Consider the following 26008-nt stretch of genomic DNA (forward strand, 5'->3'; position numbering starts at 1 on the left):
GGGTATCCAATGCTTAACCTTCAGCTGGGTGAACGCCTTACACTGACCCATCTTAGCAGGTGTGCAGAGACCTTATGGTTTCTAGCAGTTTACTACCATTGCAGGAAATTTACTACCATTGCCTTCTCAACTCAGTTGGCAGGAAAGCCCCAAGGGGTTTGGCACAGTAGGAGGGAGGTGGACAAGTGCTCAAGGTTTCATTTCCACGGGTGTCAGCCCCTTGCTTATGCCGAAGCAAGGCGACTCCCTGGGGTAAGGGGTGCGCCACCGATTTACACCATCAAGAAAAGTTTCAGTAAGTACTGCAGGTTTACCTAGCGTGACTAGGTCTTTGATCCCGGAGGTGGTTTCCCCGTTCCCTATGGAAAAAAAAAAAACTCAATCGGCAGGAAGCATGCATGTTTTTAGAAATCATTATTACTGCTCGGCCCAACCCAGCCCTGATCTGCTGAAAGCCAGACCTGGCCCTTGTCTGGTTCAGGCTTGACCAGCTGGGACTTATCAGGTTGGGCTCGGGCCAGGTCCTTCGAATCCCAATTGTTATCAGGTCGAGTGCAGTCAGGCTTGACTGTGATACTATTTTCGGAACTCAGCCTGCTTAGTAGCTAGGCCAGGTTAGGCCCGAGACCTATTGTTAGGGATGCAAACAGATGAATCTGAATTAGCTAAATACATAGAAAAGTCGGATCCGGATTGGGTCGAAACAGCCAAAAATCATAAAATGTCCATACTAGATCAGGTCCATTTGCATCCTTGCCGATCATGCTTTGGGCTGCACATGGCAGCCCAAACGTGGCACAAATCGAGTTGGCTATCCAACTGCCCTAATGGGTACTCAGCCGGATGTCCATCCCTAACAATAAGTGCATCAATGGATTGGATTATCCATATAATGTGTGCACCTGTGACTTTTTATTAGATATAAACCACTTCATTATTGTGTGTAGTCCATTCTCAATATGTCATTCTAGCATAAACGTCGAGCTATAAGAAAGTATTTCATTTGAAAGTCTAACAGGTTTTGAACAATAGACTTGGATTAGAGATAGCATGAGTAATGAGCAACATATATGATTGCTTGCTCCAGAATCAAGGATCCACACGCTAGAAAAGAAATAAATTAAGTTTGCAAAATGATTGTCTGCCATGTTCACCCTTAGTTCTTTACCTACTAATATAATAGATAAGAATTTGTTGTATTGGTCCATGGTGAGCTTAAGGGCAAGATTGTTGGTCAAAGGTGCTAGCTCGGTTCGGACCTACGTTGCCAAATTCAAAGATTGATGGTTTGCCGCATTTTGGATCCTAACATGCTGATTATGAAAGTTGACATTCTTTGTTGAAAACCCATGAATATAGTAGTAGCAATCTTTAGTGTGACCTAACTTTTCATAATGGTCTCATTTTAGCTGCTCTCTTTGTCCTTTGCCTTTGAAATGATGATTGCTTGGTGAAAACTGATTCAGTTGCCCACTATGATCCACACCAACAACTACATTATTCTCAACAATTAGCATAACTCAGTTCTTTTTGTCTTTCTTCTTGCAACAATAAGTTATAGGCTTTATTAACATTCGACAATGAGGTCATGATCAAAATTTGACTCCTCACCGAAGCATAGGATTCATTGAGGCCCATCAAAAAATCTATGAGACTTTCTTGCTGAAGTAAATCTGAAAGAGATTTAGAGGCCCCACAAACATGCATGAAGGGCAAGTTGTGTTCACAACTCGTCTCATAAAATTTTCATCTTTGTATAATAGGCTGAAATAGAGAGATTTTATTGATGTAAAGTCACAATGGAGCGACGAATCTGAAAATTTTATGGCCCATGGATTTGAGAGAAACATTCATGAAGTTTGTTCCACACGGCAGTTGTTGTTTCTCTATAAATTACGCTTTTCATCAAGTCCTTTGATAATGAGTTCAAGACCCATGAAATGACCATATTGTTGTATTTGGTTCAGATAGCAAAGTTGGGTGAAGATGTGTCCAGTTTCATAACTGAACCATCAACAATGCCCATTTTTTGTTGATAGAGCTACAGTCGTGACTCGACTCCATGACACGTAGTTATCACCCGTGAGAGGGTTGGTAAACAATATATATTTTACCCAGGTTATCCGAATAATGTAAAAAAAATAGATTATCATTCGACTCACCAATAGTTGAGTCTGATCCATGGCTACCAGATCCGCTGCTCTGAATCGACCTAGCACCTTCATCTGCCATATCGAAAAGAATGTTGGAAATTAGAGGTACGTAGTTTAAATTATCACATTGGCTCTAATACCATGTGAAAAAGAATAAGTTCTATTCTTTTTATTCAATAAAATTTATTACTTGCGATAGCCTCACTTTATATGTACATCAGCCTCAGAAAATAAAAATGACTTCTTACAAAATATGAAGGTTACAATAAATATTTGAAATTTAAATACAAGATAAATATATCTCCAACCTTGTACAATATTGTTGTTGACACAACTGGGTAACACTGGGTAACACATGGGCATTTTCTATAAAATAAGAAGGTTACAACAAATAGTTGAAATTGAATACAAGGTAAACCAGCCTCCTCCCTTGCACGATATTGTTGTAGATAACACAAATGGGGTAACGTTACCATGGCTGAAGATTAGATAAGTTTGACACGCCGTGCTAACAGGCCTATGCTACACATTGGCTTGCACAGAGAGGCGACACCCATGAGAATCGAAGCTTGACTGCTCGTCTAGCAGCTAAGGCTGCACCCCACTATGCCAACCCCCCTTGGGGTGAGAAGAATCCACTTTATCCTGATTTCTTGATTTTGGCTGGTGCTTTTGTTGCACCATTGCACATGCTATGCCATCACTTTGTTCATGTTGCTATGCAAGGACAGGAAACTATGGCATGAAGAGACTCAACTTTCAACAGATTGAGCTCCAACCTAGGGATGTAAACCGATCGATTCAGATTGGATGTGGTCAATACCAGATCTAACTAACCAAATGTTGCTTAAACAATTTCGGATTTGGATTCGAAAGCGGATGGTGAAAAGCACACACCAAAACCACTTTTTTACATGTGTTTGGATTCAGATATCCATCAAACCCAAATATCCCTAGAATTTGTAAGCAAAAGGCCAAAACCATATCTGCATCCGATTATAATCGGATATGGTTTTGATCTGACTAAACAATGTTGGATTTGTTCGGATGTCTAATAAAATCCGATCCATTGACATCCCTACTCCAACCTGATTAAGAACCAAAAAACTCTTACTTTGACCTGTCCAAGTAGGCCCCATAACCATTTCATATTTGTTGGGCAAGAAACGGATTTCACTAGTCAAATGTAAATCCGTTTGACTCTCTTGTGCATGTTTACCCTCTAGTAGGGTCAAGCATTCGGGTTCATCGGATTTAAAGTATTTTTTATGAATAATTAAATAGGAAGTCTCTGTCACATCAAGTGGCTGTAGTTTAGTGGTGAGAATTCTACGTTGTGGCCGTAGAGACCTGGGCTCGAATCCCAGCAGCCACATTTCTTATGATTTATGCTTTTTTTTTTGTTTTCTTTTCTAGCCCCCCACCCAATTTACGTAAAATTTACCTTCAGCTCCCCATCCATCCAAGTTGGCTTCATCGGAAGCCCTTTAGACCTCCAATCATAGTAACAAAAGTTAAAAACGGTAAACAGCCAAAAACTTGTGAGAAATTGAAAATCTGGTAATTTTTTGGCAAATTCTTGAGAATAAAAATAAATTATAATATAAAAAAAAATTTTACAAGGAGATATTAATAATAAATATTCGAAATAAAAGCCAGACAGTTTTTTGCGATAAATAGCACATAAAAACATAAATATCGTGTTTAAAATGTGATATTTATGTTCTTGATGAAAAACTCACGAGGAATTACTGTTTTTAACTTTCAGGTAGTTTCGCAAGATGTTTTCACGAGATTTTAATAATCTCCCGAGATTTGTCACCATGCCTCCCTTCACTGCTGGGGTTTAATGTGGTGCTGAAAAAAGAAATAAGAAAAATATTTTGTTTTGTTACAATTTTGTCAATTCCTGGAAAGATTAATAACATAATTAAAGAATCAATAAAAGAGTATTTATTTAAACTGGAAGAAAATATAAAGTGAAGTCATCTAATATTTTTTGGTTCTCTATTTTGTGACATTTTTTAAACGTCAAAAATTTCTTAGTTCTAATTCGTTTGGATGATAACCATTCCAACCATTTGATAAATTATAATTTGAAACGATTATCTCGGAGGATTCTTTTCCTCCTTGCACTCTGTGAATTTATTTATTCTTATTAGTAGGGGTGTCATAGGATCGGGTTTGGTTCCGACACAGGTGGAATCAGACTTGGGCTAGATTTTTGGGTAAGGTATTGGGTCCAGACTCGGGTCTAATCAGGTCCACTATAAGAAAAACCATACCCGGACCTGATGAGAATTACATGAACCAAACCTAGACCATACCCGAACCATATTTTTTATCATTTTTACATTGAAAAACTGCAGGTGTTAATCGGAACTTGGGTCGGGTCTGGGTCTGGTATACAATTTCACAAATTATACCCGGGTCCATGTATTAATCAGACCTTCGGGTCCGGACCCAGGTCTTAATCGGGTCTTCTTATTTATCACCATACCCAGACCCTACAGGGTTTTGGTTCGGGTTGGGTCTGGATAAACTAGGCCGGATGACACCCCATTAGGTGTTTTTATGGGTTTTTTTTAAATAAGAAAGTTCAATATATTAACTTTGTGCTAAACTGTTAAAACATGCACACCTCAATAAAACTTTTAAAATAAAAAAAACCAAATGAAACTCCTTTTTCAAAGATCTGCAAAAGAACTACTTGTCTTGACAGAAACGTTTAGAGCGGGAAAAAATTATGTTTAGAGAAGGTGGTTTTAATAAAAACTCAAATACAGAATCCAATTTTATTGGGCCTCATGTTTGGAACACATTTAGGGGAGATGGAATTTTAATGAGATTTTAATTAATTCCATTTACCCTCACAAGTATTTGGAACCCTGTTTCGGAAGATGAGAATGGTATTGAGAGTGCAGAAGGGAGTGGAGATGGGCATAGCGACAAATTTTGCGAGATTCATAAATCTCGCAAAAATATTGCGAGAAATTACTTGAAAGTTAAAAATGGCAATTTCTCATGATTTTTTTGTCAAAAATATAAATATCATATTTTAAATACAATATTTATGTTTTTATCAGTTATTTATTGCAGAAAATAGTGTGTTTTTATTTTTATTTATTTATAAAAATTTATTTTTTATTGTTGAGATTTTGCCAATGTGAGATCTACAAAAAAAAAAAGGCGATTTTTTGGCTGCCGAGATTTTGAAGTTTTTACTTTTGTCATTGCTGGGATGAGTCTTTTTCAACTATATCCTCACGAGGATGTAATTGACAACTCTAGCCTCATCACCCAAAATATTTTGTGCTCCACTCCCATTACCCCTTTCATCTCCTCTCCAACACCGGCTTCCAAATAGAGCCATGATGTTGAATTTGAGTCTCATAGTACTTATACACAGACTTGGTTTTCAATTATATATCTATTGTAGTGATTTTCTGTAGGGTCCAACTCGTAAACTGGCAAGTCAACTCAGGAGACTCAAATGACTTGGGATTTTTTTTTTATTTAAAAAACTTTAATATAAAATAAAACACATTTAAAATATCTAATAAATGAAGAAAATATAAGAAAAATAAGAGGTTGCAGGTAATTAGATTCAAACTGCAGGGAGAGAGAGAGAGAGAGATGCAATGGAAGACCAATACTCTCAAACCCAATTCCGTAATTAAATTTTAAATCAATTAAGACTTTTCTTATTATCACAAGGAACCCTTGCCCAGAACCAGGCCACTTAATGGACCCACCCCCCAAACCCAGGTCATGAAGCCATGTTTGCCCTCCTCTCAAAGTTGCAAAGCATGAGGACCCCAAGTTCACACATCCAAGCGTTTCTCAGAAACTTGCTTCTCGTGTGTCCGCTTCTCAATCTTGTGACAGTGATTAAAACCAGCCGAGGGTCATGGAAAGACAACGAATTTTGCCTTCGGTATGGGATTTGTGGCATGTACTGTCTCGAGCTCATAGCAGAATGATGCAGGAGCAAGAACGAGTCACTATCGGGTCTACATGGTCCAATGGGATCCATTTTTATTATTTAATATCTTTATAATTATTTAGTTTGAATCTTAGTTTAGGATCTTATTTAATATCGAATCTATCCGTAGTAGGATTAAGGTTTCTTTATTGTTCGCTATATATTCATTGTAGAGAGACAAACCGGTAGAGATGAATGAATTATGAGAGATTTTTAGTTTTTCTTTTGTATTTTCTGTTATTTTTCATAGTTCGTAGTAATTTCGTAGCTGCAGGGTTCAAGAGTGATCTCCTCCTGATCAGTGCATCACAGAATTAGCTGTTTCTGCTTTTTCACACGAGTTTTGATGATATTTGGTTCCAAGAACATAACTTTCACTAAGGAAGTCACGCCAAAACGGTGACAGAAGTAACTCCACGAGCATTTTGGTTAAGTGAATGGACTTCGTATGTTTCAGTTACAATGGTTCATTGTTACTTTTCGTCAAGATAATTTATTCATTTTCGCCTATTATACAAGGTTGAAAATATATTGGGACGAACTCAGTACTCAACTTACATTGCTAACCTGTTCATGTGGAGCGGCTAAGGCTTTAGCCGATTATAGGCAAAACGAGAAATTAATTTAATTTCTCATGGAATTAAATGAATTATATGCAGGAATTAGAAGCAATATCCTTGTTATAGATTCTTGATCGATCGTCAATAGAGCTTATAATCTTCTTTTCCAAGAAGAACGACAAAGAGATGTTCGTATTCCTTCACTCGTGGAAGGAAATGTGGTCGCGGTTGCTGAGAAAAATATCAAATTCTAAAAAAATCAGCATGAGAATCGATTCAAAGGAAAGGAGATACCTAAATGTGCTCATTGTGGGAAAGTAGGGCACGAGAAAGATAAATGTTACAATTTACATGAGTTTTTGCCATGCCCTAATACTCAAGTTGATGCCAACGCATCACATATTGATTCAATGTCAAATGAATCCATGCTCATTGCCCCTCAGTTAACCATGGATCAGTACAATTAACTTTTATCTCTTCTTACGGCAGGTAAAGATAATCCAATGATGAACATGGCATGTAATGGCATCTCTTGTTTCTCATCTTTTCATTCTTCTAGTTGGATTTTGGATACTGGAGCCACCAATCATATGTGTTGTTCTTTGTTCCTAATGACTAATGTCCAAAAATACACTGGTCTCAAGCCCATCAAACTTTTAAATGGGGCAACTACCTCAGTCTCTCATATTGGTCAAGGCATTCTGACCCTAAATTTAATCCTTTATAATGTGTTATTTGTTTCATCATTCAAGTTAAATCTTATTTTCACTGTCTAAACTTTGGCGATCCTACAATTATAATATTTTTTTTCTTCTTCATCATATAAAATACAGGACCCGGAGAAGAAGAAGACGATTGGATCGGGTAGAGAATGCTTGGGACTTTATATTCTTGATGATGGTGATAGTATGGTAGTCGCCACTTTAGTAAATAAAGATCGTATGAACCTGTGGCACATGCGTTTGGGTCATGTTTCCAATTTACATTTAAAATTTGTATTTGAAGAATGTGATTTGATACAAAATAAACAAGATATGTGTGAAATTTATCATCTTGCCAAATTTATGCGGCTACCCTTTTCCGTCGGTGAAAGTCATTCACAAGACATTTTTTAACTTGTTGATTTTGATATTTGGGGAGCCTATAATGTGACATCTTTCACAGGTGCACAATTTTTTTTAACTATAGTTGATAATCTTAGCAAAGCAACATGGGTTTACTTAATGAGATATAAATCTCAAACGCAAAAAAAATTGAAAAATTTCATCTAAATGATCGAAATCCAGTTTAACAAACATGTGAAACAAATTCGATCCGACAACAGAACAAAATTTTTTCACATGAAACTCAATTTTTTTTGCGTGAAAATAGAATTTTACATCAACATTTTTGTGTTGGAACTCTCCAACAGAATGATATTGCAGAAAGAAAACATCACCACTTGTTAGAAATTGCCTGAGCCACTAAATTTTAAGCTAATATGTCGACAAAATTTTGGGGTGAATGCATCATTACCGCTATATATTTAATCAACAACATTCCTACCATTACTTCATCACACACCCATGTACCCCATAAAGTTCTTTATAGAACCAAGGCGAAATATGATCATCTTAAAGTTTTTAGGTGTTTATGTTTTGTGCGTCATAATTCTAAAAATAAATTTGACACTCAAGCCAAGAAATATATCTTTATAGGATATCCTTTTGGTCAAAAAGGGTATAAGGTTTTTTATTTGAAAACCAATAATATTTTTGTCAGTCGAGATATAATATTTCATGAAACTATTTTTCCTTTTAAGGAACCACGTTTTTTTGAAAAAAATTCCAAACAATTTGATAAAATAGTCTTACCAAATCCTATTGAGGACATATTCCATTTCAGTTGTCCTATTAAAAATGATTTTCAAGATCCTAGACCATGCCCAAACTCTAGTGACCACAGTCATCCTGATCTTACCACTAATTTGGAGCTTTAACGGTCTACACAGACCTGATTCAGGCCCACCTATCTATTGGATTATGTATGCAACCAAGCCTTTCTCTATGGTCATTCATTGCCTAACTCCAAAGATTCTATTGTTCATCCCATATCTCACTTTCTAGACTTTTCCAAACTCTCCACCTCTTACCGTATTTTCTTAGCCTCCATTTCTGTCAACGAAGAACCTAAGGATTACCTCACTACTATGCGGGATGAAAGGTCGAAGGCTGCCATGGACACTGAGCCACAGGCTCTTAAAGCAAATAACATGTGGACTCTTATGCCCCTACCATCAGGGAAGCATGCTATTGGATCAAAATGTGTGTATAAAATTAAATACAAGTCTGATGGAAGCATAAAATGATACAAGGCTCATTTAGTGGCGCAAGGCTATACACAACAAGAAGGATAGGACTATCATGACACCTTTGCCCCAGTTGCCAAATTAGTCACTATGAGATGTTTGTTATCCATTGTCGGCAAACGTCATTGGTCTCTTCATCAATTAAACGTCAACAATGCATTTTTGTATGGTGATCTCGATGAAGAAAACTACATGAAGTTGCTACCCGAATATCGTCGACAGAGAGAAACTCGAGTATGTCGAGTAAATAAATCCTTATATGGGCTGAAACAAGCATCCAAACAATGGTTTGCAAAGTTCTCAAATACCCTTATCAAGTTTGGTTTCGTACAATCTTGGGCAGATTATTCATTATTTTTTAGAAAATATGTTGGACATGAAGTATTTATTTTGGTTTATGTAGATGATGTCATTATAACAGCACTACAAGAAAAGCATTAATTAGCGACAGAAATAATTTATCGCAAATTTGTGATGAATTAGCTAGAGAACAGTAGTCATCCTTAAAATTGGAATTAGCAACAGATAAATTATGTCGCAAAATTCATCGTTAATTAGAGACGAAAATAATTCATCTCAAAATCTGTCACAAATTAGCGACAGATGAGTGGCAGAATTTATTCATTGCTAATTTCGTTGCTAATTTGTGATGAATTTTATGACAAAAAAATTATGTCTCTAATCCGTCGCTAATTAGCGATGGATTAGCGACAAAATTTTTCTGTCGTAAAATCTATCATTAATTTGTAGTTGGTTGCCACGTTGGCAATCTGTGTGCGACAGTGTTCTACCAATCAAAGCACAAAGCATCATGCACCTCAAACCTATATAAGTACATCGCCATCTCCTGGTTCTCCATCGTTAGTGTCCTGGTTGCATAAGGTCGACCCTGTCATTCTCTCCCCCGGCCAGACCTACGAGCGCAACTGCGCCTACACCTCATTGTACTTCGGCCAGACCCGCAGCTGCTCTCTCGGCAATCTCATGGCTTCGAGAGTTCCGGTATCGGGCATGATCACAACCCCTCACCCTCACCGACAACGACAATGAGGCTGAGAACACTCGCCTATAGGAGCTCTCGTTAGTCCTGACCGAGCTCCCTCCACCACCACTCGATCGTCTCTGCCTGCTTCGGTGATGCCTCGTGGGCCTTAGCGCAATTGCATCGCACCTCTGCGGCTGGCCATCGCTTCCCTCGTTACTGCAGATTGATGAGCAGCTCCTCGACGGGCACTTCTCTAGCAAGACCACCGAGTTGGAGAGGTCCATTGGTGATGATCCGTCTTCATCTCTCGCCTCTGCTCGTTCCCTGAGGTCGTCGGTGACCCATTTCAGATCGTTGGTGTCTTCGAGATCCCATGGTGGATAGGCCAATTACTCGATCCATGAGGCGAGAGAATCAACGCGGGCGAATCCGGAGGCAGCAACGCGGGCTGAGACCAAAAACCCTAAACCCTAAACAGAAAAGGAAAAGAGCAAGGGATTTTTTTAAATTTTTTTTTATTTTACGACGGATTAGCGACGGATATTATCTGTCACTAATATTCGCCAATTTAGCGACGGATTATGAACGAATATTTATCTGTCGCAAAACCAAATTTAATGATGAACTCGCGATGGATCATGTCTGTCGATTATCCATCGCAAATTAGCAACGTAAGTAGTGACATATCAGTTTTGACGCTAATTAGCAACCAGGAATTTACGATGGACTCTATCCGACACTAATCCATCGCAAATCCGTTTAACGATGGATTTGCAATGGAATAGCATCAGATAGAGTATGTAGCTAATTAATGTTTTTCTTGTAGTGCAGGCATTAATGATATGGCAATTGAAAAGTTGAAAGAACTCCTTGATAAAACTTTTCACATCAAAAATCTGGGAATGTTGAGATATTTTCTTGGCATAGAGGTGGCACGGTCAAGACAGGGGATATTTCTCAATCAAAGGAAATATGTTCTTGATTTGTTAAAAAAAGCAGGTTTTTGGGGGCAAAATTGTCAGAAATACCCATGAAACCACAAAAAAAGTTTGATTATAGTGGAAATCTAGTCACAAACGCAGTCTATTTTAGAAGATTAATTGGTCAGTTCATTTATGTGACCATTACAAGGCCAGATATCACATACATCGTGCATATACTCAGTCAATTCATCATGAGCCAGGAGAACAACATTGGGAAGCTGCTACCAAGCTATTGAGATATCTAAAGAGATCACCTGGACAGTCATGTTGAAATCAGATAACAATCTCGAATTAAGTTGTTATGCAGATTTAGACGGGGCAAGTTGTCCTATATCAAGAAGATCTACATCGAGATATTGCACATTTCTAGGTGATAATATCATATCTTGGAAAAAAAAAACAGGCAGTCGTCAGAATTCAAGTTTAGAAGCATGGCGGCATGGTTGACATATCTCCTTGAAGATCTTTGTTGTAAACAAGAAAACCCAGCAATTTTATATTGCGACAACCAAGTTGTGATGCATATAGCCGCTAAAACATATAGAGTTGGATTGCTGTTTCGTTTCGAGAAAAAATAGAAGCAGGCATCATTTTTCACCAAATATGTTCCAAGTAAAAATCAAAGGGCAGATATATTTACCAAGGCTAAATAAGGAAAGCTTCAGGTATATTGTTAGCAAGTTGGGCCTACTAAGCATAGAGGCGCCAACTTGAGGGGGAATGTAAATGTATCAGTGTAAATATATTGATACATCCTTCAGAAGAAAACCTAAGTTACTAATATATAACGTATAATTAAGAGATATTGTATATCTCTTATTTAGGCAAGTTGTTATTTTCTTTGTGTTCTATGCTTATCCTGTAACTGTTATCTTCAGCAATCATGTATATAACCATGTACAGCAGCGTGTAAATGATATTCAGAAACGATATCTCCTTTCATTTTGTGCATCTACTTCTGATATCGCACTTTACATTAATGCATGTTCCCTATCAACCTGAAATGGAACTCATAACTCCAAATTAGCAAATATGGTAGAGTTATAAATGGCATTAGATAAACTAAATACATGAACAACGGTGTCTTTGAACTCAGGGAAATCGCAGAATTGGAATTCTATTCCACCAAATTCATCTTTGTAGCTAAAAAATGGCCAAAGGAATTACTGAAATTTAGTAGGATTGGGTTCCAATTGCACTGAATTTCCTGTGTCCAAACACAACCTAAGGGGCTGTTTGGATGCACCCACTTACCCATCAACCTGGGATCAGTTGGGTATTGAAATCTGGAGCCTAAGGCAATATCCCCAACTTATCCCAACATTTTCTATAAGTGGGTGCATCCAAACACGGACTGAAGTATGAATCTACTTGCAGATAGAACAGATTTAGAAAATGTAAAGCCAATTTTGTTGCCTTCGTTTCGTCATCATTACATGGTATCAGAGCATCAAGGAATCTGTTCCGAAACCAATCAACACGTCGATAGCAGAAACGAACACCCAAAGCGATCCTTTTTCTTCTTTTAATCCCCTTCCTTCTTGCACCCATTTTCCGAAGTTGCTTTTTCTTCTTTACCCAGATAATACCAATCTCTATCTCTCGTCCTCTTTGATTCCTCAATAAATATCCTTCCTTCATCCATCATTGTTCTATCGCCCCTTGTGTTTCCTCCCCCCACAACCCTTCAACGAAAGACCAATCAAGCTTCCGAGAAGCCCCTGGACGAATCTAACCGTTGGATTGAAGAAACCGAAGGAAACAACACGCGGGATAGGGACGAGGAGGGCAACCCTCTCTACATACTTGGCCATAACTAGTGTCAACGGGTCGGGTTTGGTTCGAACCCAGGTGAGACCAAACCCAGATCTGATTTGAGATGCTGGTACCGGATCCGGACTTGGGTTCTATCAGACCCACCATAAGATAAATAATGCCCAAATCCAGACACGGACAGTAACTGGTAAAATAATTTTTTTATCGTGTTACATAAAAAAATTGCATATTTTAGTTGGAACATGGATCGGGCCCGGGTTTGGTATGAAATTTCACAACCATACCCAGATTTATATATTAATTGGATCTTTTGAGTCTGACCTGGACCTCCTTGTTTATCACCAAACCCTGACTCTATATGGTTTGGTAAGGGTGGGGGTCGGGTCAAACCTGACCCATTGACACCCCTAGCTAGAACTGATTGTGCAAACAGATCGAATTCAGTCAAGCATTCGATCCTAGTCCGAGAAACATTATTCTCGGATATGGATCCAAAACTAATTACAAATGTATTTTTGGATTGGATTTGGACTTACATGATTCGATCTTTGATACTTTTCTTGGGCTTACATTTGCATCCAAACCAAATCCGCATGTAAACTCTTTGTGTACTGGACCCTTTTCTTTTGTAATTTAAAATTTGGATCTTAATTCAACACTACATTCAATCCGGATAGAGGGTATGCGCCTACCACCTAATATCCCAGGATTCGGACCATATCCAACCCGTTTTCACGCTACGGACAACAGCTGCGAAATTGTAATAAGATCCCAGATCGGAAAAGGCATCAGTGAATTGCAATGGAAAAATCAGACAAAAACCATATCGGGCCGTTTTTCTTCTTGGTTTTGCGTAATTACAAATTTGTTAAGAAATATTAAAAACTAATATTTTGAATAAATAGAAAACAATAAACTGTTTCAAATACAATGTTGATGTGAAAATGGAACCCTAACCAGAGCCAAGGCCCTCTCCCACTATGCCAAACCCCTTGGGCGTCTGCAACCTTTCCATTTGTTGCAAGTCTATCTAAGTATCACACTTGAAGGACCATACATAGGGTTGCAAATGGGTCGGACTCCCCAATGTATTTTGAGATCCAATACCCGACCCTTTGCATCCCCAACCATACATGTTGAACAAGAATAAAGGCATCAACAATTCATTTGTTCAATGAGAAAGATGGCATCTTCAAACGGCTGGAATGTTACGATATAGCAAGCTCCTATTTAGTTAGCCCACAAGGGTTGAGGGCTCCTGAGTGTACTCCCTAGCAGGCAAGAAGGACCTGGGGTTTTATGCCAACGAGAGACGGTTTTTCCCCCAATTATCAAAAAAATCAAAGTCCATTTTGTTATTTTTCTTTCCGTTTTTTTTTTACTTCAGAATTTTAGGAATTTTGAAGCATCGGGCTCTAGAATTATTCTTCAAAACAAGCAACTTACCTTTCTGCCTTCTTTTATTTTAATCAATATCATAAAATGATAACATTCGGTTTAAACTGTGAAATGGTAAAAAATCGGTGATCGGTAGAGACTGATTTTTAGCGATTTTCAACCATTTTTGTTTAAACCTGATTTTAATAAATTTTTAGATTGGGCTTATGATGGCATTTATCAAGTTGTCTTAAGCTCATAAGCCAGAACTGTCAGGATTCCATCTTTCTACAGAAATCTGAGATTGCAAAACTCTGACGCTCAGATGAAGATGTTCAGTTGTGTAAAGCCACATTGAGATGAGATTTATTTGTGTCTGATTTCATCATTCTATGTATGCTTTAAAGTGGTTATAAATTGGGTCATAGTCAGATGGTAATGGTTTAATGGCAGCAGCGACTTCTCCAAAATGTCAAATTGACTAGAAATCAAGCTCATTAATCAACAGGAACTTCATCTCCCAAAATCCCAGTAATGGATTTCAAGATTTAATCCAAATGATGCTTTTGTATCAACTAGACTTGGCTATTTAGAGGTGGAATGAAACAATTTCATAGTATACAGTGAATATAATAATTAAGAGTGGATTAATTTGAAGAATGCAATGTTGATGCAAACGGAGAACACTTGGATGGGATCTGAGACCACTAACCAAAGTTGGCAAAATTTCACTGCACTCGTTCTCATTCACGCGTTATCTTCACCTTTCTCCATAGATTCAGACAGGAAACTTAGGATGAAACCATCGATATCCCCTTGAAGAACAGAATCAGGGTCCGATACTTCATAATTTGTTCGAAGATCCTTCACCATGCGATAAGGCTGCAGGAAAAGAAACACTCAAATCAGCTGCCAATGAGCATGCACGAGAGAGAGAGAGAGACTATACGTGAAGGACATATGTGCGAATCTGGTTTCCCCAGCTGATATCAGTGAGCGACTGGGTGTGCTTGGCATTCAACTGTGCTTGGCGCTCCATCTCAAGCTGGTCCAACCGAGACTGAAGCACAGCCATAGCCGTTGCCTTGTTCTGATGCTGTGACCTAAACCAAAAAGGAAAATGATGTGTTTGTCATTGTTTATACTTTACAACAACCATATTTGATATGCTTTTTTGGGAATAAGAATTTCAAAGGAACCGACAGAATCATAGAAACCGAGTAAAAATGGCAAGCTTGCAACATGAGTGGAGGCCATACAGTATTACCATGACACAATGTAGACTACAATGCAACTTCTATAAATAATCAAAAGATAGGTGGCAATTTGAATCTCCCTCTCTCTCATAAACACACACACACATAAATGTGCACAAACAGATATAATTACTTTATGCATCCTAGTTTGATATAATCATTTACTATGTCACATGGATACAGCAGTGGATACACAGAAGACAATTTCCACTGTCAAGGGATATGAATGGGAGTCAAAATGAGTACCCATGACATATAGATCCTCTCTTTCTCTCCTATGAATGGGACTCAAAATGAGTATCCATGGCATATAGATCCTCTCTCCCTTAGGGGTAGGGGTAGGCGACGGTCTTCGAAGGTCTTTGCATCTCAGTTTGGGGTATCTCCAAGGCGTTCTGCGCGGATCCGCTCTCCGCGGGGTTTTCCGGATTTCCTGACATGAAGATTCTTTGCTGGAATATTAGGGGCTTGAATTGCCCTCAAAAGCGCATGTTCCTTGCTATTTGGATCCGACAGGAAAATCCTGAACTTGTCGTTATTTGTGAGACCAAGATGGCAGAGGTTCATCGCTCCATAGTTTCTGAGATCTGGCGTGGCACAATTTCTTTCTTCAAGTCATCGTTGCTCTTTGCGAGCGGTATCCTTGTCCTTGTGAGGTCGTCTCTTGGAGTCTACCAGCTTGATGAAGGCACGTTTTCCATATCCGTCGTCATTCCTCTTCCGAATAAACCGATGCCAGTAGCGGTCACCATGGTGTACGGTCTGCACCGCCCGAGCGGTCGGGAGGATTTTTGGGAGGACATGAATAGGATCCTTCTGTCTTTCGGGGACCAGCACCTCATCATGGGCGATTTCAACTGCCTGTTGTCCTCCTCCGACTCGAGTAATCTTATTTCCTGCTCGGCTTCTATGCTTGGGTTCCAAAACTTCATTCAATCGAACCAGTTGTATTCTGTTCCGCATCGTGGGGAAGCTTTATCTTGGTTCAATCGTCGATCTCGATCGTGCTACCGCTTGCTTGACCATGTGCTCGTCTCCCCGAATCTGCTGGCCTCGCTACATGACCTCTCAGTTTGTCTTCTCCCTCCATCTGTCTCTGACCATAGTCAGTTGGTCATCCGATGGGGGCATGGATTTTCTCGCCACATCAAATTCCGATTTGAGCAATGGTGGATCACGGAACCAGACTTTGAGTCTGTAATCCGTCTATCTTGGTATGGCTCGTGCACCGCAGCTAGGGCGGCTAATCATTGTGTGGTTAAGTATCGTCGCTTGTCTCAAGCAATTAAATCATGGCTTATTTCGAGGCATATCAGTAAATTTCAACATATGGAGGATTGGGAGCGCGAGCTGTTGTTGATCCACCAGTCTCTCTCAGACTCGGCCTCCCTGTCAAACTCTAGTATTGTCAGCCTGAATGCTAGATCCGCAGAGCTGACTCTGCTATTACGGTCGTGGTGCATAAAAGAGGAGATTCGCTGGAAGCAGCGGTCTCGTGCTACTTGGCTTAAAGCGGGTGACAAAAATACTCGCTTTTTTCATTCTGTTGTCTCTCATAGGCATCGAAGGCATGTCATTCCTTCCATCTGCATTGAAGGTATCTACCATTCGGGAGATCAGGTCCTACCAGCGGTGACTGACTTCTTCATCAAGATTTATGTCGGAAACCCCTCGGTCGGTGGGTCGATGGGTACGGACTTCATTCGTTGCATCGACCATGCGTTATCAAAGTCTTTGCAGGTGGCCTTTTCTGAAGAGGAAATCTTTGCGGCAGTAACAGCATTGTCCGGATGGAAAGCCTCTGGTTTTGATGGTTATCATGTGGACTTCTATCGCACCTTTTGGACATGTGTTAAGGGTGATATTCTGAGTATGTTTGTTGAGTTTCACCGTAACACCCGGTTACCATCTATCTATCACCTGGTCATTGTATATCTTATTCTGAAAGATGCTACGTCGGTGGACATAGCGCGGTACCGTCCTATCTCTGTCTTAGGGGGAATCTACCGGATCATCACCAAGGTATTGGCTACCAGGATACGCTGTCACTAATCAGATTTTTTCAGATGCTCAATTTGCTTTCATTCTCCATAGATGACTGCAGCATTCATTTATTCTGGCCACGGAGGTGGTTCACTCTCTGAAGTCCAGCAGGAGGCCTTTCTTTACTCTTAAACTTGACTTTCACAAAGCGTATGACTCGGTTCACTGGCCTTTCCTCTTTCACATGTTGGAGAACTTTGGATTTGGTCGACGCTTTTCTAATTGGGTGTGTAAGTTGGTCACAAATGCACAATCCCAAGTTCAGATTATCGGGGCCTGTGGTAAGCAGTTCAAGGTTGGGCGTGGTATTCGGCAAGGATGCCCTTTGTCCCCTCAGCTTTTTAACGCCGTTTCTGAAGGCATTGTGGTCTTGCTCAAGAGGATCGTGGGGTGTGGTTTTATTGAGTCACTCGGAGTTCAGGGGCTCCAGAGCAATATTCTTACTTACGCTGATGACATGATTGTTTTTGGCATTGGATCCATCCAACAAATGTTAAGAGTCAAGCTCATCATCCTCTTTTTCCTATCGATGTCGGGCCACTCGCTAAACAATGATAAGTGTTGCATTTCCATGATCAATGTTCCTTCACATATGCAGGCCATCGGTCAGAAGATATTTCAGTGTGCCTCCTCGGATAAGTTTTTCCCCTACCTTGGTCTGCCGCTTCAGCTCTCACGGATTCCATCAGTTGCTTGGAACGCCATTCTGCAAAAGGTTCAGACTAAGATCTCGACCTGGCAAGCCTCCTACCTTTTGATTGCCGGCAGACTTACCCTCATCAAACATGTTTTAAATGCGATGCCAGAATTTCTTATGTCTATGTTCCTTATGCCTATGGGGATCAATAAGAAGCTCTCTGGGTTATTGACCAGGTTTCTATGATATGGGCAAGGTAATAATACCAAGCGTCACCTTGTGGGTTGAGACATCATAAGGCTGCCGCAGAATAGAGAGGGGTTGGGGATTTCGGACTCCAGGTTAAGAAGTATTGTTCTTATTGTTAAGCAAAGTTGGCTTGCACACCAACCGGGGTCCCCTTGTGCAAATCTCCTTCAGGCTAAATATGGATCGGTGGAGTCTTTGTTTGGGGGTCAGCGTGCGATTAGGTCGGCCCTTTCGCATCTGCGGAGATCATGGATTCAAGCTTGGTCTGCTGTGTGGGGTGGTGAGGGCGACGATGTCACTCAGAGTCAGTTCCTGTGTAGAGCGATCTCCTAGAACGGCTCCTTCCGTACTAGAAACATCTACCTTTCTCTCCTTCCGACAAGTATGAATCGGTTCCATACAAGGATTATCTGGGGCAAAGGTCCTCCTCTGAGAGAGCGCTTCCTTGCTTGGCTTATTCTGCAAGATCGGGATAGCTTCCTCAAGTCTATAGGTTTTTGTATTGTGAGTAGATGTGCTCTCTGCGAGGGGGCTAAGGAATCTGCGTTGCACCTATTCTGGGAATGTCAAGTCTTTCAGAATATCTTTAAGGTTACCTAGAATAAACCGGTAGTGTGCGTGCGTCAGGAGTCTTTCGCTGTGGACCTCTTGTGAGGACCCTAGCCAGTTCGTAGATGTAAAAGTTGGCGGATCATTTGGAGAACTTGGTTGCTTTCTTCTTGGTGGGTTGTTTGGATGTCGCGCAACAATGCTATTTTCAGGCAGATCCCGGTTAATTTCAACAAGTTAGTAATATATATTCTGGCGGATGTATACGCCTCGTTACACATCTTTCTTCCTGATCTTCAGTGCCAATTGCCACTAAGGCCTCCCCCAGATCCAGACTGATCGCCTTGTTTCTGATTTGTATTTTGTGCTTTTTTGGCTTATGTATTCTTTGTCGGTGTGGGTCCTGTGTGTTTTGTTTGCCGGTTTCAACATCTATTGAACTTGTCGTAATGTTGATATCTTTGATTCGTCTCTCTCTCTCTCTCTCTCTCTCTCTCTCTCTCTCTCACACACACACACACACACACACATACACACATACACACACACACAATATTATATGTGCATTGCTTTAACATGCATCCTAGTTTTACATAATGTCTTTGAAGTTTGAACTTTGACCTGTATTCTCTATGTTTTTATTCTCAATAAATTTCCATATGACCCCACTCTTCAGCCATTCCTGTAAATGTAATATAGCCTATCTGCTTGTACATGTGTGCATGTGGGTGAAAGCTATTGAAAGAACCATTTAGCATGCATCTATTTAAGTGCATAGTGACAAAAGTTTTTTTCGGCAAAAACTAACGAGAAATTGAAAATTTTTCATAAATCTTGCATTTTTTTTGGCAAAATCTCAGCAATAAAAAAATAAAAATATTTTTATAAGAAAATATTAATACAAATTATTTTAAAAATAAAAATACATGGGTTTTTCACGATAAATAGCCGTTTAAAACGTAAATATCACATTTAAATCACAGTATTTATGTTTTTTCATAAATCTCGCGATATTTTGAAAATCTCACCAGAAATTGCAGTTTTAAACTTTCAGGCAATTTCTCGTGATATTACTGCGAGATTTTCATAAAACTCGCGATATTTGTTACAGAGATTGAGTGTTCTACGCCGTGCCTCTCATAGTGCTAATCCAACACAGTTACTCAAGGCTGCATTACACACATAGAGATGGGTTTTTTTTTTTACCTTTCATTTTGACAGACAGCAGTTATTCCAGTAGGAATATGTACTATTCTCACTGCACTTTCTGTTGTATTAACATGCTGGCCTCCAGCTCCACTAGCACGAAACCGTTCTATACGAAGGTCAGATTCATTAATCTGGAACCTAGAAGAGGCATCAGTCAAGATAGGTATAACAGCAACTGCAGCAAAAGAAGTGTGCCGACGCTTTGCACTATCAAAAGGTGATATCCGCACCAATCTGTGTACCCCAACTTCCGCCTTGGCATAGCCAAATGAATTATCTCCATCTACTCTGATTGTTGCGCGCTGCAGACTAGCAGAAATCGGACCATAAATACGACATTGATAAAGGTGTTAATATCGAGTGTTAAAAAATGTCAAATTTAAGGGTGCTAATGAAAATTACTCTTATCAACATGATAACAAAAATGCTACAAAAGGTCATATCTTATACGAGCACAAATGTGTCAATTTGACTGATGATTTGCACCGATCTCTTTTTGGCTGATTCATATCTCGATAACTGCTAAAAGGCACATCCACTAGTGCAAAGAAATACAATAAAAACAGCAGCAATCACTTGAAAACTTTTAAATTTCGAGCAGGAAAGCAACACATTACGTTAGAAAGTTTATTTGACTGGTATCTTCAAGATACCAGTTTGAACTCAACGAACATGGATCTGACAAATGTCCAGATAACAGAAGTAAACTTCAAAGAAGGTACATGCTGGTCTTTGGATTCTATATATGTGAAAGTAACAGTAAGTCAATTAGATCGATGTAAATTAAAAGATGACACATCATGCCATGCAAGAAAAAAATGACACATCATATGCCATGTAAAGAGAGTTTTATAAGATCAACCACCAGATTTGGATAAGGTTGGATAAACATCTAAATAGACAACTACGTAAAAAACTTGAAGAAAGAGTAGGTTGTGCAAGTTAAGGAAACGAACCTTGATTCCAGCAATCTCACCAGGCATTTCATCAACTACAGTAACACGGAATCCATGACGTGATGCCCACATCTTATACATGTGCATAACCATTGATGCCCAATCCATACTTTCTGTTCCACCAGCTCCAGCTTGAACCTTCATTATATACGTACACAATATTAAACAAGAAAAGCCTAAAAGCAAAATCAACCTTCACCAGACCAGCACTTTAGTGAACTCTAATGAGTGGGACATGGCAATAGGAAAAAGGTTTCAAGCATGTACAGTATCAATGGATTCATCAGCTGGGTAAAACATTGTTAAAGCTCTCCCGAGCCCCACCCCCCACAATGTGTGCACACATACACATACATACATGTGCACGCAACCCCCCCACCCCCCCGCCTCCCCCCCCCCCCCTTGACCCCACACACACATACACACTTACAACCGCATACCAAACACAGAAAAACTAAAATAAAACAGAAACCATGTTTTACATTTCCGTGTCTGACAGTCAGATATAGCATAATGAACAAAATGCTTTACACAACTAAGGCATTCTGAGACGATAAAAGTAAAAAGGATTTTTGCTTTAGTTTTTCCTTAATGTGTTTGCTTTGTTATAAATTGGCAGACAAATTATAGTTTGTAATTTTATAAGGTTTCCTTTTAGGGTTTTCTAGAAAAGAAGAACAAAAGTTTAAAAGAAATAACCATATTAGTGGGCTTGAAAATTTGTGAATAACCACCACCAAGTCAAACATAATTCCAATAAAATCATTGGGAAAAGCATGGGTTTAGATAAATAAAAGTTGCACAATAAAAATATAAGAGCAAAAGTCCCAAATAAATACATGAGCATAGAGGAGTGCAAGGCTGAGAACAAGAGTGGCACTAAATGTGACAGGAGCAAAGTCAGGACCTCAATAAAACAGCAACAGGAATCATGTTCCCCTGCTAGCAGTGCTTCAAGTTCTTTCTCCTTTGCATTCCTTCTCATTCTAAGCAAGGCCTTCATGGATTCCTTCAAAGATCCAAAAACTGAATGTCAAACAATCTTTCTATGTATGTGTAAATCATCCTCTAATAAGCAATCATCATCATCAAGCCTTATCTAACAATGGGGTTGACTTTACAAATCTTATTTCTTCATATATTCCTATCTGGGTTGTGTTGAACACCTTTACATGACAAATTATTCAAATTCAGATGATAGAGGTAAAAGGAGAAACAAGCCACTTTTAGGAAGAGATAAAACCATTTAAAGTGCCATTCTAGTACCATGTTGGAAGGCTTCCATTCCAGTATCTTTAGCTTTCTAATTTTTTATGACTGTGAGAAGTGACTAACAGCAATGCCCACACAAGAAATTGCTAATAATGAAAAAATATGAGTCCACCATACTAATTTCATGTTAGATTAAATTGTCCTTGGCACAGATAACATCGGTGAACATGATTGGACCTGGCTACTGTCAGAGCTTTTGATGCTAATGATGAAAGAGATGGCCTGATCAAAAGAAATATTATATTCCCGTGGTTATATGACATCAAATGTTGACTTGTCAAAGTAGCAAAACATGAGAGATTAAGGTTGTCTGGATCAGGCTCCAACCTAGACCTTATCAGTTTATCCAAATTGGTTAAATTCAAGTTTGCATGTTATGATTTGACAAAAAAGATGCAAATAAATTTAGAACCTTAACCATGACTGGTTCTAATAAGGGTTTAATTTATCCGCAAGATCCAACTGGGCCACTAAGAGATAACAAGGTGGGGTGTTGGACCTGTATGGACCATTTTTACTGTTTTATGTTTATAGCCGCCTGGATTTAAAAGCAGAGCCTGCAAAATACAGCCAGAAATACCTATACAATGACATTGTCTTGTTTGTGATGAAATTTGTTTTCAAAACAAAGAAACTTGATATACCATCATTCTTGTTCTGGAATGGGCAGATATTTCACCTCAAAACTGAATTCTAGTAAAATCCAGTCAGTTTCTAGTGACATTTCTAAAGAAAAGCAGCAAAATTTATATGATGCGCCAGCAACCCGGCCTGATTTGAGTTTGATTTGAACCAGAATCCCCATTAAGCAAGTTGGATTAGGGAATTAGGACCGACCATGGCCCACCTGAACCTGGCCCATTGACGCCTTAAGGGAATTCCCTAATTCCACAAGTTTATGCAAAAATAGGAGCTTACTTCTTGACACTGAGTAAGTACTCATTGGAGTCTCAGCAAGCATCGATTGTTAGATACCTTGCATCTCATGCTTTGACTTGCACGTTTGATTTACTTCATCATGATTTTCCCCAGCAGTTATTAATGTATTGATTTCTTACACACAATTATTCAAAGAATTAAAACATTTTTAGAAAGGACAGCAACTAAAGGCACAAATCAATGAGCTAGATGAATTAATGTCCCAGAGAATCTGGACACATCAGTTTGTTCAAAGAAAACTTGTCCTAGAAATCACCATTTCTTTTGCTTAATGTTATTATGAACCAAACTACACATTGTATTTCACAAACTTCATATTTAACATAACTGTCCAGCCGTTTGCATGTGTGACATAAGTATCAACTGTCGTCCATAGCCTTCATGGAAGTGTAGCTTATACATGTCATGATTTATTATTATAGACTTGGAAACAAGGATAGCACCTCTATGGTCCACAATACTCGAATTATGTTCTTTTGCACCTAGAGAAAATAAGGGAGGGCAATAATACTATATATTGATAAATTATGATATCAGAAATTGAGAGTTGCAGTGATAAAATGAGTTCATGGGAAGTGCCACTCAAAATTTGACACTCAAGTGGTGCTCAAAGATTTAGGAACTAAATATCTCTGAACTGTGAGATATGCACTATTTAGATTTAAAATAAAATCTTTAAGTTGTCTTTACCACACAATTTAATGGGTTAGACACCGGAATGAAGAGAAAATCTGAGTCAAGACTCAAGAAATCGAAGACAGGGGTTTGTCCGAATTGACGATGTTGGGCACCGTTTATTTTTCTTCTTTGTTTAGGATGTTAAGTGACAATTGAGTGAATTTGGGGAAAATTTGCATTACTTTTCTTCAAAGTCTAGCAATATGGTTGCGTTTTGCTTCTTGATTAAAGGTGATTAAATTGAATTGGTGGTAATATCTTTGTGAGTTGGTCTTTGCTAATTGCTATACAGCTAAATATGTGGATTAAAACAAAGACCACACAACTTTGGCTATATGATTTAACCATCAAGCATCTGCAGCTGTCAGAAGATGAGATCCTTGTGATGTTACCAACACAAGAGCTTGCCACAGAATGTTTGAGGTTTCAAGACTTGATTGTAAGCTTTTTCTTGAAGCATTTGAATCCCATTCTTGCTTGTTAGATCAGTACACGGATTTTATCCAATCAGAACTTTTATGCATTTTTTGGGTACTTACCTATTTATTAACAAATTAAAGTACAAATGCAAACCATTTTACACGAAAACAAATAACAATAAAAGATCAAATGCAATGATAATAGCTACTCACTTCTTCTAATGCACTATCATTTTCTTCCCTCGCGAGCTTCAGCATATCAACGTGCTCAAGCAGTTCCTGCTCAAAACTGGTAACCTCCTTTATCTTTCCCATCAATAATCCGTGCTGGCGACTAAGCTTCCCAGCATTAACAGGATCATCCCAAAGGTTTGGCTTATTCAATTGCTCTGACAATTGATCCAACCTGAGTAACATCTTCTTCCACTGTAGAAGTTTAACATCAATTGATAAACATATGATAATTGACAAAAGATGAGTGCAAAAGGGGAAAACAGAGCAATAAGAATGAATATGGCCTAAACGAGAACCTATAAAAATCGAGTTCGCGCAACAAAGACCTGTAAACGCCTCTTCATGAGCTGAATCGACTGTGCGATTGCGGCGGCGTGGCTCCTCCAATCGCTCTCGTTATCGTCGAGGATCGGCCAGCCGCGGGTGGCGATATCGTCGACGGTGAGCCCGTCGGAGCTCCTCTGCTCGAACTCTGCTTGAGATACGTACCGGCGATTGGGGAAGCGTCCGTTCCCCGTAGGAAGCCACCATGAAGGAAAGAAGCGACCTTTCTGTAATACCCAATACCCATCTTCCGTTCTCTCGTTGGAGCACGAAAATTCGAACGACCCACTTGGGAATTTGGATTGAAGAGGGTGGAAAGGGCGGGAATTCGAGAGATGGGGACGGAAACGGTGAGACTTTTGGTGGGTTGGCTGAAAAAGAGAGAATCGGAAGAGTGGGATCTTCCGGAGGGAAAGCTTCATGTTTTCCCTTTGAAATTAGTTCGAATTTGGTTCCAAGAAGCCTACGCTTCGCATTCCCCTTGGGGAAGAGGCATTTTGTGAGACAATTAGGTCGGGTTGTCAACGGATCGGGTTAAGTTGGGACTCAGGTAAAACCAAACCCAAACCTGATTTGAGATTATGATACTGGACCTGGACTCAGGTCTAATCGGACTCACCGTAAGAGAAACCATACTCGGATCCTATAATGGTTACATGAAGCCGACCCGGTAAAATAGTTTTTTTTTTACATTGAAAATTTGTGTATCTTAATTGGAACTCCTCAGGCCCGGGTCTGGTATGAAATTTCACAAACCATACCCGGCTCCATATATTAATCGGACCCTTAGGTCAAATCGGAATTCTCATCGGAACTTCTTATTTATCACCAAACCCTGACCTTATGGGGTTTGGTACAGGTCAGGTCCGAGTCAAACCCGACCCATTGACACCCTACAATTAGGGATGTCAATGAATCGGATCTTATCCCATACCCCGACAAAATTCCATTTCCTTTAGTTGCATTTGGTAATTCAAACCATATACCATTATAATCATACGTGGATGTGATTTTGATTTGTTGCCATTGGTTGTGAGACTGAGTCACTGAATGCTTGTAGATGCTTCTAAGGATGGG

At 39.3% G+C, this 26008-nt stretch overlaps 1 protein-coding gene and 1 non-coding gene across 2 annotated transcripts; one reads left to right on the top strand and one right to left on the bottom strand.

The window, feature by feature from the left end:
- The first annotated feature begins 3456 nt into the window (after positions 1–3456).
- TRNAH-GUG (transfer RNA histidin (anticodon GUG)) lies at positions 3457–3528 on the top strand. The gene has a single exon. It is a non-coding gene; the product is annotated as a tRNA-His (tRNA).
- An 11156-nt stretch (positions 3529–14684) lies between these two features.
- On the bottom strand, positions 14685–25367 carry LOC149846265 (Peptide chain release factor 2). Its single transcript, XM_089997910.1, has 7 exons — positions 24934–25367; positions 24587–24799; positions 21973–22074; positions 21066–21203; positions 20107–20411; positions 15116–15269; positions 14685–15048 (listed from the first exon to the last, which is right to left on the bottom strand). Exons 1-7 carry the CDS (start codon positions 25351–25353, stop codon positions 14914–14916), a joined length of 1467 nt encoding a protein of 488 aa, XP_089854036.1. The 5' UTR covers positions 25354–25367; the 3' UTR covers positions 14685–14913.
- Positions 25368–26008: the final 641 nt, after the last annotated feature.

Source organism: Nuphar pumila, chromosome 2, assembly GCF_984573655.1.
Source record: "Nuphar pumila chromosome 2, dmNupPumi1.hap1.1, whole genome shotgun sequence".
NCBI classification, from domain to species: Eukaryota; Viridiplantae; Streptophyta; class Magnoliopsida; order Nymphaeales; family Nymphaeaceae; genus Nuphar; species Nuphar pumila.